Raw genomic sequence first — 18,833 nt, forward strand, 5'->3', positions numbered from 1 at the left:
TATGGCACCTGCTGAATAAACCATTGTGTATGTGACATTGCTGCTTAGAGTGTAAGTAGTATTTCTAACCCCTAGGAATTTAAATACCTATAGTGATTAGAACTGTCTATAGTGGTTAGTGCACCACCTAATCAGCAAAGTATGTTCTCCCTGTATATTATGGCAAGTACTTTAAATACTTAATGATGTGACCTCTAGTGAATAAAAATATTATGGGGAGCTTTCCCATTCTGTGGGCGAAATCTGGGATTCTCCACCATATATTGCAGATATAAATAAACCTAAATAAAATGTATGTTTAGCATCGCCATATCTCAAATTTTGCTTTGAGTTGAACTGTAACAAATAGTGATTTTGTGTCGTATTAGTACTAATGCTGACATTATTTTCTGTTTGATGTGTAAACTTTAAGGACAGACCCAAAATCGATGTTTACTGATGTGGAGAACTTGATTGGTGGTGCAGTCGGCCAAAGTGATTGGAAAGAAATGTAAGTCTAAATAATTTATTCATACAAAGAACAGGTAAATATACATAAATTACAGCGTAAAGGCTTCTGAAGTGGTTTTTAATAGCGAGAAACAAAGTTTTTTCCATCATATTGTTTACATGTTTTTAATATCTGTTTTCTTTAAGAGCGATTTATTGTACTTTTAGATCGTCATATGTGCCAAATAGAGTTTGTTTTCTACTTTCCTTCTAGTTTCAAACACCGCTCCCACTGCTACACTCGCCTCCCATCTCCATTCCTGTCCCTTGCAGGCCTCCATCGTTGCACTGGCAGCCGTTCAGAAGAGGTTACACATTGGCAGCCCGCTTAATAATATGACAAGCAGGTCATATGGTACAACCTATCAATACATAGGTCGCATTCAGGAGCCAAACAGCCACCTATGCCCAGCCTCACTTTCACTCGCATACACCCCCCCTCATTCCCAAGAACAGAACAGAAGTTTGTTCTCATTCTTTGTACCAAAAACATGGAACGGCCTCCCACAACACCTCAAAGCTTCCTCATCACTTCTCGAGTTCCACAAGAAGCTGAAGATCTGGCTCTTCAAATTAACCTGAGGGGACACTGGCCTTCCAAAGTCTCCTGCTAAGGAATTACATTGATCATCACTGTAAATTTAAATCCACAGCCTTAGCATCCTTGGTAACTAAAAAGCAATCAGACCAACCATGCCAGGCAGTTGTTGCATTAACTTCATATCTACGTGCAGTGGTCTGTAGGACACAACAAATTAAGGGTGGTCTCAGCAGACCTGCTGCACCGACAGACAAGTCATTTGGGAGAAAAGAGTTTCAGCTTGTGTTTTGAACATGCTATTAATATCATCTCTAAATATTACTGCCAATTATTTCCTTTCCCTCACCCAACCAGTCTTGTAGGGCTCACATAGGTCAATCCCTCTGGATAACAGCCAGAACATTGATGAAAGCACATGATAGCAGATTAAATGGAGCAGGTAAACATGATTAGCCAATGCTGATGGACATTTGCACCATAGCAGAATTTCGGAAGTTTCACCAGTTTGCTTACGAGGTGGTATAGAAGCGTTAACCCCACTGTCAGGAACGTAAGTTGGTACAATGCTATGCATTACATTTCAGACCATTATATCTTGGTAATCATATTGTGATTACCATAACATCGTGCCTTTAGGATAAAACAGAGTTGGAATGCGATTTTGACAAAAAGTAGGGTCCCCTAAGATTTGTTATGCTGCAAATAGCTATATTAGAGCAGCACTGAGCATTAAGACATGGTATGGCTTGTTGGCATCCTTGTGAAAATTTATTTTTACAAGGATGGTATGGCTATTTATTTTGTTTAGATAGTTTGTTATATTAATATTTGTTGGACTTCATAGCTTCTATTGATATCTAATGTTTTGTACTTATCTGGACATAAATGTGCTACCTTACTTATGTCTAATGATCCTGCACATTGTGTTAGTATAGGATGTTGTATTTTTTAATAATGCTTAGATTTAGATTTTTTTAAATGATTGGATGTTGTTCCTATATTTTCAATTATATTCTTTTGTTTTTGTATGTCACCTGCTGACATTGTCGGCTTAGAGCACTGTACAATTTTTGTGACTCTCATCCCATCGGCAGTCCCTCACCTGGAAATCAAAGCATTAGCAATTTTAGAGATGAAGAGCGAGCCTAGATTGCTGTAAAGCATCCTTGTGATACAAGAATCGAGCAGTCACAACAAAGGGTTGTCTCATAGATTTGTCACCCATGAATAGTTTCTTTGTTTTAAACTTTTTATTTTATTTATGATAAACAAATGACAATTGAACATTACACTGATACAGTCACAGGTTACCCACCCTTCAGTATATGACAGTTCAAGCATTTCCACACCCCCCAACTTTGCTCCATGCCACCCATCTCTGCTTCAACTCCAGTGACAATACCTATCACCAGCTGGCTAATCCTGTTCCCCTGTGTCCCATGTGAAGCCATGAATAGTTGGTGTGAGAAAATTCCTGGCTGATAGAATCAGAGAGCTCTAATACTTGGCCTTTGCACTGAAAAGGTTGTTTCATATGCATTCAGCTATATTTTATAACTCTGAGCATTCTCCTTCAAGAAGTAATTACTCCTAAATTACTTAAGTTGTTGAGCTATGAGTTCAATTGTTTTGGAACGTCTAGTAGGGTTTGCCAGGATGTTTAGCTTTTCTGCGGGTGATGTTAAGCAATAACACTGAAATGTGTGTCCTGGAAGTCTATACTGAAGGTGCGTGAGCCTTCCTCTATGCCAGTCTCGTTGGCTTTTGGAGTGAAGATAGCATTAAGCTAACCTATGTACCCAATGATATTAATGTATGCACTGTGTCTGGCTGGCGAAGCTGCACTCCTGTCTTTAGAGTGCACTCTGACAAGCACTTTGATACTGAAATGGAAGAGATCATTACCAGTCTAGGGTAGAGGCCGGATGTTTTTAAACAAAAACAACCCAAAAGGGTGAAGTCCAAGTCGAGAGAGTAGCCCAAAGTCTCCTGCTAAGGAATTACATTGATCATCACTGTAAATTTAAATCCACAGCCTTAGCATCCTTGGTAACTAAAAAGCAATCAGACCAACCATGCCAGGCAGTTGTTGCATTAACTTCATATCTACGTGCAGTGGTCTGTAGGACACAACAAATTAAGGGTGGTCTCAGCAGACCTGCTGCACCGACAGACAAGTCATTTGGGAGAAAAGAGTTTCAGCTTGTGTTTTGAACATGCTATTAATATCATCTCTAAATATTACTGCCAATTATTTCCTTTCCCTCACCCAACCAGTCTTGTAGGGCTCACATAGGTCAATCCCTCTGGATAACAGCCAGAACATTGATGAAAGCACATGATAGCAGATTAAATGGAGCAGGTAAACATGATTAGCCAATGCTGATGGACATTTGCACCATACAGATTTTCAGAAGGTTCAACAGTTTGCTTAGTAGGTGGCATATGAGGCTTAACCCCACTGTCAGGAATGTCAGTTGGTACAATACAATGCATTAAATCGCAGACCATTTCAGCACTGTAATTACATTGTGATTACAATTACATCGCGCCTCTAGAATTAAGCAAGTAACGCTGGAACACAATTTTTTTGTTTCGTAATTCTTTATTAAAATTATAAACAGGGAAGTAACATCATGCATGGTATTGACAATACAGAGGAACATAATAAGCTTTCTCCTTCATTACATTACAGCCAGGGTTGAGGCAACTGCAGAGCCCCGCAGCGATGAAGCAACACATACCACGTTTACAAAATTGAGCAATGAACGCTTAGTATCATATGTGTGCGTTTCCAGGCCTCTAGGGAAAGAGAGGACAGGGCTCTATAGGAATGTCAATGCCGGCCAGAGGCAGTGTAGAGGAAATAGGGTTCAATGCCAGGCCTCCTATCCACAGCGGCCTCAAAGGTACTAGTGTACTAGTCTGTCAGTCCATTAGGAGGGGGTGCCACTGATAGGTCTAGGACCTCTGGTGGGTGGGGATCGCGGTGGAGTACAATAGGATGGAGGAAGGGGTGGTTGTGACAAGCAGACAGTAGCTACCAGTGTGACCTTTTATCCTGCGATGGCAGAGGGGAGAATGTCACGCAACAGAAGCAAAGAGGGTAAAGATGAGGATTATGATCTGTTATGGAGAGAAAAGAAGAAAAAAAAAGAAAGAGACAGAAAAGGTAGTAGGCGGGAGTCCAAGGGAGGAAGAAAAAAGCAAAAAGAAGACAATGCTGGGAAGGGGAAGAAGGGTTGAGACAGGCCTAGGGAAGCAGAGAGTAGAGGAAAGGGGGTGGACCGGGGGATCCCGAAGCGAGGACTAAGAGAAAAGAGAAAGGGGAGAGAATAAGAAAGAAGGAGAGTAAGAGGATAACAGAGGGAGAAAGGGGAGGAAGAAGAAATATGAGATGGGGAGCGGAGGGGAGAAAGGGAGAGAGCAAGGGAGAGAGAGGGAAAAGGAAGGAAGGAGAGAGAGAACGACCACGGGGGAAGGGTGCAGAAAGGGGGAGGAGAGGTGGGTACAGGCACATATGGGAGTTCGTCCATCTGCAAGCCAAAGGAAAGTGGCCCAGGTTTGCAGAAACACCGCCGTCCTGTCCTATATGGTATAGATAATGCGTTCATGGGCAGCAGTTTAGAGCATTATCATACACGGCGTTGACCACAGCTAAGCTTTGTATTTTCCAACACTGACGAGTAGCGACACCCTCTCCCATGATGAGGGAGATTCCAGCCAGAGAACCACAACTGTATGCTGATTGCTGAATGCTTCACTACAGCTACAGCTACCTCTGCTTATGCAGACTTCAGGACTTTGCTCAGGTATGGGGGATGATGTCTTCCCAGAAGAACCTGAAGGGCAGAATTAGAGCTTAACATGCTGTGCTCTATCATAGCCTAGGTAGGAATTAGTCTATTGACTCTATTGACAATATGGTAGCGTTATTTCTATGCTTCACTCTCCTTGTCAATATTCTAATTCTGTCATGCTGTATTGTCCTGGGTATTGCAGTACATGCTTTGCTATCTAAGATGCCATTGCTTCATTAAAACCTTCTTGAACCAAATACTGCCTCTGTTTGTGATTGTGTGTGTGAGACTAATATAGCTGAGAGAAAACGGATGAGACCTGAGTGACCACGATTTCCCTGAGAAATCAATTATGTCATGTGCTCGGCTGCCCAATCATCCCTGCTATTGGATAGAGATGAGGCACTGCTAGTTAGCTGGAGCAAAACCCGGATTGGGGCGACAGGCGTCACCTGTAGTGGGTAAGACTCAGTCTCCCACACCGCAGGCGATTCTGCCGCTCAAAATCCAGTAGTCTCATTAGAATAATGAGAGCCTACGTGACATGGCTGTGACATGGTCAACGCCATGTATAAGACGCAGAGTTAGGTGCAGGACATACCCCGGAGGAGCAAGGATTTTGGAGGAGAAGGCGGTAATGGTAATACCTCGCTCAGCGTGGCCCCAGCTGCCACGCAGTATGGTTGTATATTTGGACAGGCACATATTGTGTGTAATAGGTCACAACATGGGTGAGTACAGTGCCAGCATTGCACGTGGGGTAATAGTCCAGCTGATCTAAGTTTCTGGGGCGTCCAGTACCAGTCGTGCAGTATTTGAATTTCATTGTGCCTCACGGAGACCTCGTTCCAGTGTCTCCAATAGGGTAGTCCAGTCTTCCATATCATATTCTGCCCACAAATAGGTTTACCATTTAGCCTTGAACGAAATTAGGAGGGGGAGAGAGAATACGTGTTGGTTCAATAGTTTGTGAAGGCCTGACTTGACTCAACGAAAGAAGCCCCATGTTTGTAAATAATCAAGCACCGGCAAATGGTGCAGCATCCACAGGCAAGTTCCTATCCGGCTACATAGACAATCTGAGAGTTATTGGTGTTGCCAAATATAGCGATTAGGAAGCCAAAGTTCGGCTTGCAGCATTGGGAACGACTTCAGCATCCCATCAGCGAGGGTTTGGTCAATAGTTATAACGCCCTTAACCTGCCAGCCTTCCCAGTCAACTGCCTTTCCCCCTATCAATAAGCTCGTGTTGCCCCAGGGTGGTGCATGAGTGTGAATCTGAGGGTCCACCCCTGGAAGACTTTGAGCCCAGCTGCAGGAATGCAGCGTGGCCTGTAACACTGGGTGAACGGACTGAGGTGGAGAGGTTTTGATGCCGTAAAGCACATCTAGATCTCTGGGCGTACACACAAGAGCGTGTGTTCCGTCCGTACCAACAGGGGTGAGTCTGACATACCTGGGTGCAAGAAGGTCAACTGAGACAGGTGGAGCGCCAGCACATAGTATTCCACAGAGGGCAATCCCAAGCCTCCACATTCCCTTCCCACTAGGAGTGTTGCTTTGGAAAGCTGTGATTGCATTGAACCCCACACAAAATTAAGTATACAGGCATATAGTTTCCTGAGCATTGGCAGAGGTACCAGCAGTGGTAACATCCCAAGGACATACGTGTACGTGCTGAGTGCTAGCTAACAGGGGTTCTACATTATCCTGTACCATCTGGTTCAAGCCCCTGTTGATAAGAATTCTTAAGTATTTGAGTCACAATTACTTCCATGAGATGGGGAAGGCCATTATAGCTATGCTCATAGTCACTAGGGATAGAGGTAGGACTTCACTTTTGGCCCAATTGATTTTATATCCCAATAGTGCCTCAAATTCCATCAGTATAGCTCGTAGTGCTGGAGGGGAATGAGCGAGGTCCGTGATCGTAAGTAAGATGTAGTCGGCATAGAGATAAATCACGGGCGGCCACACAGGATGGTGACATGGGCTATAGATGGGAATCTATGAGTGCTGCTAATGGTTCAACCACCAAAAGGAATGGCAGTGGTGACAGGGGACATCCCTGCCTCACCCCTCGGTTAACGGGGAACGCATAGGAGTGGAATCCCCCGCAATTTACCTGTGCTGTGGGTGAGTCATACAGCCAACTGACTTTTTTAATAAAGCTTTCCCCAAGTCCGAAACGGTTTAAGGTTTAGAGATACCACCATGATATTCTATCGAAGGTTTTCTCGGCGTCAAGGGAGAGAGCCACACCCTCTTCTCTGGAGTCTCTGGTAGTCCAAAGCTTATGCGCTAGGGTACGAAGATGATTTCTTCATGATCGCCCAGGTGCAAATCCTACCTGAGAGTAATGAATAAGGGACAGAATGACCTTTTTGAGCCGGACCGCCAAGACACTAGCTAGTATCTAGACATTGTCATTGAGCAGGGAAATGGGACGTTAGCTGCCACACGGTAAGGGATCATTCCCTGGCTATGGTAGGACCACTATGGATGTCCTATTGGAAAGAGGGTTCAAAGAGCCTGTCCATTCAGCCCCATGGAATGCTTCATATAGGAAGGTCACCATTTCCAGTCCCGTCCATTTGTAAAATTCCATTGGAAAACCATTCTTCCCAGGGGGCTTATGGTAGAGTAAATTGGAAATGGCCTGCACGATCTCTTCTTTGCTGATCTCCCCCTCTAGTAGAGCCCTGCCCTCTGCCGTGAAACTGGGTATATCAGCCTCCTCAAAGAACGCAGCTAGACGGTCTGAAGAAACAAGGCCCAATTCTAGTGCTAAAAGCACTATGGCATGGTCGGACAGTGCTGCTTCCAGAATCCGGGAGACCTGAACCATGGGAATCAGATTATGAGAGATGAGGAAGTAGTCCAGCCAAGACTGTGTTCCGTGGACCAGTGAGATAAAGGTGTACTCCCGGTCGAGCGGGTGCAAGAGGCGCCAGTGGTCCACCATCCCACGATCCACCAGCACATCCCCCCCCACAGGGCTCTGTCTGCATTGTTACCGATATCCAATCTGCCCCTTCAATCCAGAACCGTGTCTCGAGCCAAGTTCCAATCACCTCCCAAAAGGTAGTGAGAGCCTCTGATCTCCATCAGGAGACGATTAAAATGTAAGAGGAATGAATGCTTAGAGCCTGTAGGGGTGTAGACGGACTCTCTACAGAGTATATGATCCCTAAGTTTGAGTTTGGTGAGGATGTATCGACCCTCTGGGTCGCTCCATGATTTGAGCACCTTGAATTGTAAGGAATGGCGGAGGAGAATCGCAACCCTGCATTTGTGCGCGGAGCCTGAGCCTCTCGGTGTGGACAGTGGACTGCCATTAAAGAGCACTCAGCCCACCCATTCCCGGCACGTTTTTCAGATTCTGAGTAAGACAGGTGTGTCTCTTGCAATAGGGCAATATCTGCACACTTGGATTGTAAGTAAAATAGGACTTTTTTTCTTTTGATATAATGCGTGAGACCATGAACGTTCTAGGATACTATCATTAATGGGAGGGCAGTCCCCAAATCTGGAACTGACATGTGGGTCTGCGGGAATAAGACTGGTGCTACCGGATCTATGAAGTGCAGTGTGGCAATTTGTGCTATCTATGTTGAAGTGGTGGGCAAGGTAGAAAGAACAGGAGGGGGAGGGAGGGTGGGGGGGTTCGCAGTCGAACCCATAAGCGTAGACCCTGGCAAAGAAGAAGAGTGAGAGAAAAGAGGGATGATGTGGGGAGGAAGAGAAGGAGAGACAAAGTGAAAAGAAGAGAGAGTAAGAAAAGGTGGAAATGGACGAGGTTTAAAGGGAGTGATTAGCAGATAATCCAGGGTCATGAGGGGGATCGTGTGTGAGCCTAACTCTGTAAACCGTGGGTCTAAGCCTGTGAAGTCCGTTGCCCGACGTGCCCGAGGGGGGGAAGGCAGAGAACCAAAGGGGAGAAAGCTAGGACACAACATTCCAAGGATGGAGAGGAGGGTTGGGGGGTAATGGGAAGGATCCTGATACGTGCACAGACGTGCCCTTAGGACTGGGTGATAAGAATGTAGGGTATATCTGACCTGGACGATAACAAAAAAGAAAGGGTATCGTAAGGAGTTCCCTAGGCAGCACGCGTATACTTAGAAATCTACGGAGACAGTGGGCAGGGGGAGGAGCTGAGGTATGGACGTAGACTACTGGGGATATAGGGGGTAGGTGGGCGAGAAAGAGTGCTCAGGGGCCGTCAGCCGGATATGACAATGGGAGGCACAGCCCAACAGGGGCGGGCAGTGTGGGGGGTACTATTGTATGTCGCTTTGATTCATTCTTTTACGTTTTTGCTTCTGCGTTGGATTATGCTTCTGTTGTTGGTTTTTGAGTTTTGTTTTTTGTTTTGGGGTTTTGAGATCCCTCCCAACCCCCCAGTTTGCTGAGTAGAGTAGGGCCTTGATCATAGAAATGTTTAACTTGTATATGAGGGCAGAACAATGCTGCAATAATAAGCAGTAAGGATGCGCAAATGATATGGTGGACCCAGTATGACCTCTAAGTGCTGGGTCCGAGGATTGCAGAAATGGGGTCATGTGGGGATGAGGGGGGACCGTCTTCAGTCTAACATGTGTTATGGCTATAGCAACAATAACAACAGCAATAATGAGAACAAAGGTAGCAATGGTACGGTATACAATAATAATAGCATAGGTAAACATGCGTGGTACTTAGCACTCTACCAATGGCCAGCCTGCTTACCCATTGAAGGGTAGTAGAAATTCCCACAGGTATCCCCAGGTAATCAGTCAGTTAGCAGGAGACGTCAGTTTCAAAGGGGACCTTGATTTGTCTCTGTCTCTGAGTGACCTCTGGGTCCGCCACTGCTTGAAGGGCCACGTCTCCCCCATCCTGAGATCGCCGTGGGCGGTCCAGGAATCTCACCCTTTTATGTGTCGCAGAATAGCTGCGGAAGAAGCTAGTGTCAGCATCCACATGTAGAAGAGAATTGTGTGGCAAGAGAGGGCTTTTCGTAAAGACCTCGGGGTCATGGGCCATATGATGGGCAGAAATGCAGTCTAAAAAGAGTGCAGGTCTGTAGGTTCAAAGAAGTCTCTGGATTTACTATCCACCGTTACACACATTCTGGCCGGTTCGAAGCATCCAAACGTAATATTCAGATGGCGTAATTGGGGTCTGAGTGCGAGGAATGCCTTTCTTTTCTCATTCATCTCTTGGGAGAAGTCCGCAGTGATACGGATCTCCTGGCCGTCGTGCTGGTATGGGCCATGCGTCCTCACAGGCAAGCATTCTATTATGGGACGGGGTCTCTCCTCAGTATTGTTTTGGAGGGGGCCAATCCTATGGGCTAGTTGGAATTCGAGGATGGAAGAAAAAGTGAGGCCTGTGAGGGCAGGAAGGAAGTCTCAGAGGAAGGCCCTCATATCTGCACCCTCTATTTTTTCCCAAGAGTCAGCTGAAAGGTCCGTCATCCTAGAGTCCATTGCTTCCAGGTGGTGGCCAACTGCAGAGATTTAAGCAGGATGCGTCCATGGCAGTATCCGGGTGGGGATTCTCTGGGGCGTCCATGGAGTTGAGATTGGTAGCGATTGCGAAACAGCTTCCGAGAAGAGCAGTTGGCGTGTAGACTTGCCTGGCGATTTGCCAGATGATTGGCCGGGGGACAGCTCCTCGGGGGAGGAGAGTTAAGAGCTCCACTAGGATCGGTAAAGCACAGACCCAGTTGTCCAGTGTCGCAGGGGCCGCAGTCTCTATTGCCGGGTGGGTCCAGGGTCTGATGCAGTGACCCTGTGTTACCTCTGTCGCTGTGCCCAGTTGCACCACCCATCGTGTGTGTCCTGCCTATCAATGGCTGGATAAGGTGTCCCATAGGAACGGAGGATCACATATATGGTGGGGAGACTGTGAGTAGCGGCCTCAGGTTCTGGGTAAAGAGGCCATTGTTCCAGATGCCAAAGATGGAGAGAGGATTGCGGGGTGAGAGCGGGAACCCTCAACTCTCCTAGAGACCAACAGGGGTCAGCACCTTCTTCTGCCGGTGGATGGCAGGGACAGAGCTTAGTAATACCCCTCTCCAGGGTATGTATCCCAAGGTGGCTGATCTGCCAAACAGGCCGTCAAGGCTGTCAGTGGAATATCCTGCGTGCCCCTAGTTGACTCAGAGACATGCAGGGTAGGCCGCGTGTGGTTGGTACGGTAATCCGTTATCCGCTGCAGCCCACAGTGAGAGGGGCGATAAGATGGTGAGGGGGCACTGGAGTACCCTAATTAACACTGGCCAGGGCAAGGCCTTGCAGGGGCATAGAGCCCTACCTGGCCTTAGAAGCTTGCAGTATTCCCAAAGTGCTGGGGATGCTGTCCATGTTGGCAAACCTGGTAGAGGCAGGCGGGAGGGATCGGGCTCGCGGCCACACCCCATGGGATAAGTCACGGGCTCCGCCAAGGATTCAGTGTCCTGAAAGTATGACAGCCATGCTGAAGACCTCCTCGCCGGGTCTCTGGTTGTGTGTGCTGCCAGAAGTGCAGTAGATGTTGAGGCGCAGGCTATCTGCAATCGTGGGCGATATTAGGATTCAATCCTAACTTGGGGTAAGAGCAAATCAAGCCTGTGGCTGTCCCCTTTGATGCTGGCCGTGGTCGCCCCATTTGTCCTGGATTTTGCGGCTGCCGCCGGCAGGGCCTCTCCCTTGGGCCCCCGCTGCACATTGCCAAGGGACCGTATTCACTGTAATCGAGCCTGCGGCTGCTGCCTTTGTTGCAGGCTGAGCGCTCCACCCGCGTACTGATTAGTTTAGCAGACGCACACGAGACCTCTCACACAGGTCACCGCTACGCACCTCCAAGGATCCGTTGTCCCCTGATTTGAGCCCACAGTAGCTGGCCTCTTTGCTGATCTCATGCGGTGCCATCATCCTGGAAGATGCAGCGGCCGCACGCGGAACCCCTCCTTCGGGTCCCTGCTGCACACTACCTAGGCTCCTTACTTCCTGCACTATCACTTTTCCCCCGCATTCACAAGAGCAGAACAGGAGTTTGTTTGTTCACGAACATTGCATCAAAAACATGGAACGGCCTTCCACAACACATCAGAGCCTCTTAATCACTTCTTGAGTTCTGCAAGAAGCTGAAGACCTGGCTCTTTGAATTACCCTGAGGGGACGCTCACCTACACATCTGTTCAAGTGTGTGTGTATCCTCATGGGTGACTAGTACACTATACAAATAAAGATAACATACCATTGTATAGCCATTTAAAAACTAGTCAGTGTGCAAATTGCACATCCCTGGTTTGCGTATGGGAATGATACATTGGGCCCGCAATCATTTTTGTGGATGGGTTCCTGCACTTCTTAATTTATCATCTATCCAAAGGTGCCAATATATGTCTCTTGAAACTCCAACTGATGCAGTGATTACAAGGTTGTGATAATGTTGCTAATCAGAATGTGTATAGCATGACGCCAACTGCAAGAGGTATTTTGACACTAGTGCAAAATTCTTAAAACAGCAGGTTCTGAAGCTGTTTATGGAGAAGCAAAAAAGTCCTGCTGGCAGCACGGTAGAAGACGTAGACTTTTCCAGCCCTTGGGATGAGATAGGAGAAAGCTCTCCCACTAACCTGAGCTCTGCAGATGAAAGGAGGATTGAGGAGAAAAGCAGATGTAAATTGAAGATGTTGAGGAAGGGACCAACACTCGAGGTGGTATTGAAGAAAAGCTGGTTACAGTTTATGAAGGCTTAGTGACAGATTTAGAGAAATTTCAACAGTTCTATTTTGGTGGGCTGTCAGTTGACCAGTAGTGCATTCTCTGCGTGCAAGGTCAAAAGTGAGCAGTGGTCCCCTGTATTAAATCAGCTCCATTTGAGCCATCATGTATTTAGAAAGCTCTAATATATATTCTTACTGTAATCTGCATTAGAGAAACCCACTATCTGGTTTACAGTTGTATAATTTATGTAGAGTATGGATAAGATTTTCACAAGTATTTTGATCGAAAAAGCAGACCAAATATACTTGTTGATCTGAGGTTTTCAGTTGAAGTCAAAGTAAAAATTGAATCCCCAAATGATAGACCATGTTACCTTTTTCATTGACACTTCAAATAATGAGTCATGTAATGAGATGGATCTTGTCACAACAGCTGTAAATTATAAATCAGTAGGATCAAAATATATTTCCCTGAGGGTGACATTTCATTTATTATTTATTAAGCATATGCACTCTCAAGAACATCCTTGCACTGAGGGTGATAGACCAGAGAATAATGACAAAAGAAGACAAGTTTGTATCAGCGGAATAGCTGGGTTTGTAAGGCCTTTCTAAATGTTAAATGGTCCTGCAAATTGCAAATATGAAAAGGAAGGTCATTCTGCCTCTTTGGGCCCAGATAGCTACATACCCAACTGTTTGACAGGGCGAACATGAAGGTGGAAGATGACAACAGAAAGCGGACATAAGTGAGAGGGATTAATATTTTTTTAGCTGTAGATTTGATAATGTAGCGTCCTAGAGGGGAGGCGTGGTTTGGCGCCAATGAAGTAGGTCGGTGATTTTAGAGCTCCGCTAACCCGGGCCCCATCCAGAGATATCATGAGCCCCCAGACTAGTCCAGGGGGCACCACATTGCGGATCTTGCCAACACTTCACAGCAGGCACCCCTCAAAGAGTCCGGGTGGGGGGATTATGAGAAGACCGAAAATGGGGGTCAATGTTGGAGACAGGCCAGTGACCTAAGAGGGAAAACAGTAAAGAAACAAGATTCCACATTACCAAGTAATTGAGCCCTGAGCCCTGGAACGGGATCCTTGCTGGGCCCAACTCTTCAAGACATCTTACAGGCAATAACTGCCTCTAGGGAGGCTCTGGAAACAAAAATTGATACCCTGGGGACAGACTTGAGCCTACTAAGAGATGACCACCAACGTCTGGTGGAGAGTGTCACCACAACGGAAAGAGACCTTGCTAGGGTGCCTCCTGATGTCTCTGAGATAACTGGCCCCTTGACCAGGATGAAGACACCAAAATCCGTGCTGTAGAACTCTGGGCTGAAGACGCTCAAAACAGGTCACACTGCAGCAACATTCGCGTGGGGGGCTACCGGAATGAGTGGAAGGAGACAGTATGATAGTCTATCTCTAGAACTTAATCCAAAGAATTACCTCAAGTTGGTCTCTCTCCTTTCCTCGCCTTAGAAAGGGCTCACAGGGTGCTGGCACGACCACCGACCCTGGGGGCACCGCCACAGCCAGTTGTGGTAGAACTCCTATTCTACAAAGTACAGGTTTATATCAGGCCTAGACCCACCGCAAAGGGGACCTAATGGTGGGCAACAGCAGAGTACACATTTTCCTGGACTTCTCACGGAAGGTCCAGAGGCGCACAGTATGAAATTATGTTTCCGGCCTGACTCAGAATGGTGACCCCTGAGGGAACCCAATTTTTTCAATCCTCGCAAGAGGTCTGGGACTGGATTGACCACCATCCACAGCCAGGCCCCAGTACTGAACCTAAGGGGCCAGTGTCCTTGTGGGCCTCAGAGGAGGAGAAGGAGCTGGCCCTGCAACTCAGTGGCACCAAACAGGAATGAGGTCAGACATGAAAGGAGACGGGCGATGCAGGCAAACGCCTCTTTGATTGGCTCTGTACCTAAGTCGTTCATGCAGACGAATGGGGATGCTGCTGAGGATTCTGAATCTGACATCACCTCCAGCATATCGAGCAACTCCAGTGTTCTGATGCTGCACGTCACACCAGGACTTGTTGACGATATTATCCAACACTACAATTTTATTTATAAACTTTTTGTTGAACTATCCTGACTGCTAGATATCTATGATTCAGCCCAAAGGGGGATGAGCCTTGAAGTACACATCTGACCTCCCCCAACCCCATCCCTACAGTTGCCCCCTCCAGCCACACCCCAGACACAATGTCCCATAACATTGGAGATAATGGATAGGGTTGCGAGAACAAGGCCACAAAATCTAGTCCCACCCCTCCTTGCTAATGCATGTTTTGTGGGCAAGCCCCAAATTCTGTTCTTAATTATACTTGTTTGGATGGGGGGCTTTGCCAGAATTGTCCTGGGGGATGAAGGTTGGTTGAGAGTTTACATTTGATATGTTGAGATTATATGAGTTGCAACATTCTGTGTATAACATATCTAGAACTTTAGGACCTGCAGGAAGGTGCTGAAGAGGGGAAGGCTGTAAGGAGCCATGCAAGAATACTATTTACACCTAATGGTTACTCTAACAGTTTATAAGTTCCTTTCCTGGAATATTCGGGGAATGCATTCAGTGTCAAAGAGATATAAGGTACTATCCTTTTCGCATAGATGAGGCATCCACATAGCATTCCTACAAGAGACTCATCTTACAGCCAAAGAAGGTCTGGCACTCCAACGAAGATGGAGAAGCCAGGCCTAATATACTATCTACTCAGCCTTTGCGAGGGGCGTCCTAATATGGATTAGAGCCGGAGTCCCATTCCAGCAGACTAGCAGGGTAGACTTGAGGGTAGGGACATAACATTGGTTAATGTGTATGCACCCAGTACAGATCAGGGACACTTCCTATCTTACATAACAAGCCCCATGGCACAGTACCTCTCACGCTCTGCACTGGTGGAGGGAGAATTTAGTTGCGTAGCTAACCCAACTGTAGATAGATCACACCCCCCATTACCAGCTTCTCAAACGTACAGGGTAGCCTGGGCCTTCTCAGAGTGGCAACAAGGCTGGGAAGTAGTGGGCGACATGGAGACTAACCCACCTGCACACCCAGGACTATTTCTTCTTTTCTAGCCTACACAACTTGCATGTACGCCTCAACACATGCTTATGCTCCCCTGACATACACAGCTTGGGCTCCAGTACAGAATATCTGGCTTGTATGATATCTGATCACAACCCTATCCAGTCTCCAATTGGACTGGGTGTGCCCCAGGGCCTTAATACCTGCATGGCGACTGAAGCCAGAAGTGCTTGAGGACCAGGTATTTAGGGAGGAAATTAGAAACAAGATAGAGCAATATTTTGCTGATAACGATTGGATGGCTTCTTCCCCCCAATAGTAATGGGATGCCCTTAAGGTGGTTCTGAGAGATCAGTGCATGGCTGCATCAGTAGGTATAAGAGGAACCCGCCAAATAGAAATGCAACAACCAAAAAAACAGTACTTCTACCAAACCCTTCTTGATAAAAAAAGAAGTTGAGAGACTCCCTTGTTCGACTATAAGGGAAATATGGAGCACACGCATATGGAGCGTGATCGCACTGGTACACTACTAGCGTGGTTGCCTAATCCCGCAAAAGAGGGGGGCCGCCTATCCTGGAAATTGAATTGGAAAAGGGAGTCTGGGAGTATAGCCAGAAAGGGGTTAATTACTGCTTTCTCCAGTAATATTCGAAGCTTTATGAGAGCACAGTTTGCCATGATGAGGAAGCAGTAGGAGCTTACCTCAATCCCGTGGCCCTTCCTCACCTTTCTGCAGAAGAGGCTGAACACCTAGGTGTGGATGTCACCCAACAGGAGATAAAGGTGGCCATCAAGGCCATGGCTCGTGGTAGGACATCGGGGACCGATGAGTTCCCTGTAGAGTTGTATGCCACTTATTCACACCAACTGCCTCCCAAATTAGAAATGCCACTTGCTTGTAGCTTCCACTCGGGAGGCTGTGATTATCCCCTTACTGAAAACTTCCAGTGACTACAAAGCATATCCGCCACTCTCAATGCTTAATGTAGATTGTAAGATTCTTAGCAAGATTTTGGTGCTTCGGTTTCTCTGATATATGACCAGTCTCATCCACCCTGACCATGCTGGTTTTATTCCTGGTCGGAACACAGCTCAGCTCTCAATATCAAACACCTTTTGTCAATACTGGAACATAGGAATCTCGACCAAGGGGGTGCAGCGACTTTCACTGTTGATATTGAGAAGGCCTTTGTCAGCCTGGAATGGGGATACTTATACAAGGTAATGTCGCAAATGTAGCTGGGTGACAGGTTCATAGCTTGGACCAGACTGCTCTACACGGACCCAACTGCTAGGGTTAGAACAAGCAGAGTAATATTGTGCAGCTATCAAGTGGGGCAAGGGTCGCGCTGGCAGTGCCCCTTGTCATCTTTGCTTTTTGCCTTGGCTATGGAATCCCTAGCTGCCCGGGCATGGTCGGGGAGGAGTTTTAATGGATTGGGTATTGACGGGCACTGGCATAGGATAGCCTTATATGCAGACTATCTCCTGATGTTTCTGAGGGACACATGTAACAACTTAGTCAGCGCTAAGACCATGCTGGAGAGGTTTGGGTCCTTGTCGGGGCTGAAGGTGAAGTGGCAGAAATCTTGGGTGTTCCTGGTGTAAATATTGCTTTTTCCTGGCTGCTCCAGATAATACACCACCAGAAGAGTTAGCCCCCTTGTATTGGGCTCCCAGAAGTTTGCCTTATTTGGGAGTTAAGATTTATCATGACCAAACTGACATACTAGAGGGGAACGTGGGTGGGGTTATCAGATCCCTTAAATCAAACATCGATTTTTGGAAAACGCTACCACTTTCAGTGATGGGCAGAACAGCATTACTGAAGATGATTGCTCTACCTTGCCTCCTATACTTCTTTGGGGATCTTCCTGTATGGATACCTAGGGCGATGTTTAGAAAGTTAGACTCCTTGATTGTTGCATTTGTTTGGTGATCATCCCACAAGCGGATAGCCCTATCTATGCTTCAACACCCTACAACAGAGAGAGGACTGTTGACACCAGACTTTGAGGCGTATTACTTAGCGCCTTAGCTTCAGTGGTTTGTGCAATTGCTAGCGAGCCGACAAAGGCCTGACAGAGCCCTAAGCCTGTTTGTACCTAAGTTGTCAGACCTTGTGAGGACACTGGTAGGGGCTAGACACATTTCGCCCATGGACACAGGGTCATTCCAGGGGATAGTCAGATGCTTGAACCACTGCCTAAAGAAAACACATACTTAGGCCTTCATTTTGAACATGGCGGGATAGTCCGCTGCCGACCATGCTGACAGTCGATGGAAGACCACCAGTGGCGGGGGCAGGCATCCCACCATATTCTGACGCATGGAGCCTCACCATCATTGATGGCAGTAAGGGCTGCCTTGCGCCATGCTGGCGGTCGGTGGCTGGGGTGGATGCTGCTCCACCCTCACCACCACATCAGTCAAGACACCGCCACACCTATAATGATGCAGTCATAGGCATGGCGGTATATGGAGGCACGACTATTTTGGCGGAGCAGCATCCTAGGAGTCCGTTCCCTCAGGGAGCAGCACCACAGAACAGATAAGTGCTGCCCGAGAGGGAAGGGGGGATGAGGGCGTGTGGGTGTGTGTGTTGAGTGAGTGTGTGCATGGGGGTGTGTGTTTTTGAAGGGGGGATGTGTGTCTGCATGTATAAATGCGTGTGTGCATGTTGTAATACGGGTGCATGTGGATGTTGGGGGTAGGGGATTGGGGGGGACCTGGATGGAGGTGGGGGGTGGGGGATGGTGAGGGGGTTTGGGGAGGGCCTACAGGGAGATTGGAGGGAGGAGGGATGGGGGTGTCGGTTTTCAGGTTTCAGGGGGTTGGTCGGTTCTAGAGGCTTGGGGAGGTTGGTGGGGGTTGTGGCAAAGGGGGGCTGGCATGTCACATACAGGTGACAGGAATGAGAATTCCTGTCACCTGTATGTTTTCCACCAGGGATTACCTGGCGGGGTATCCCGCCAGGAAATCCCTGGTGGAAATGGGAACATTATCCCTCTGCCGGTCTGGCCTCGACCGCCGGGTCGAAAGTGCCTACCGTCGGCCCGGCGGTCGCATCTGGCCTGGCGGTGGGTAGTAGTGAATTGGCTGCTTTTCAGCCAGTTCACTAGTGTGTTCATCATATGGCAGTCTGAACTGCCACGTCGTTTGTGGTAATGTCTGCCACCGCTGGCGTGGCAGTCCTTACCATGTTTGTACTGAGGGCCTCTGAGTCCGTATATCCCTGATCTTCCTCTTACCAT

At 47.3% G+C, this 18,833-nt stretch overlaps 1 protein-coding gene across 4 annotated transcripts in view; it reads left to right on the forward strand.

Annotated features, from left to right (window-relative positions):
• Positions 1-18,833, forward strand: part of LOC138295834 (uncharacterized) — a 1,330,477-nt gene that overhangs the window by 550,391 nt on the left and 761,253 nt on the right. For all 4 annotated transcript variants that reach the window (XM_069234393.1, XM_069234396.1, XM_069234394.1 and 1 more), the window contains exon 17: positions 413-490. In XM_069234393.1, coding sequence (XP_069090494.1) covers positions 413-490 — 78 coding nt within the window. The remainder of the gene's footprint in view (positions 1-412; positions 491-18,833) is intronic.

This window comes from Pleurodeles waltl, chromosome 5 (genome assembly GCF_031143425.1).
Source record: "Pleurodeles waltl isolate 20211129_DDA chromosome 5, aPleWal1.hap1.20221129, whole genome shotgun sequence".
Classification (NCBI taxonomy): Eukaryota; Metazoa; Chordata; class Amphibia; order Caudata; family Salamandridae; genus Pleurodeles; species Pleurodeles waltl.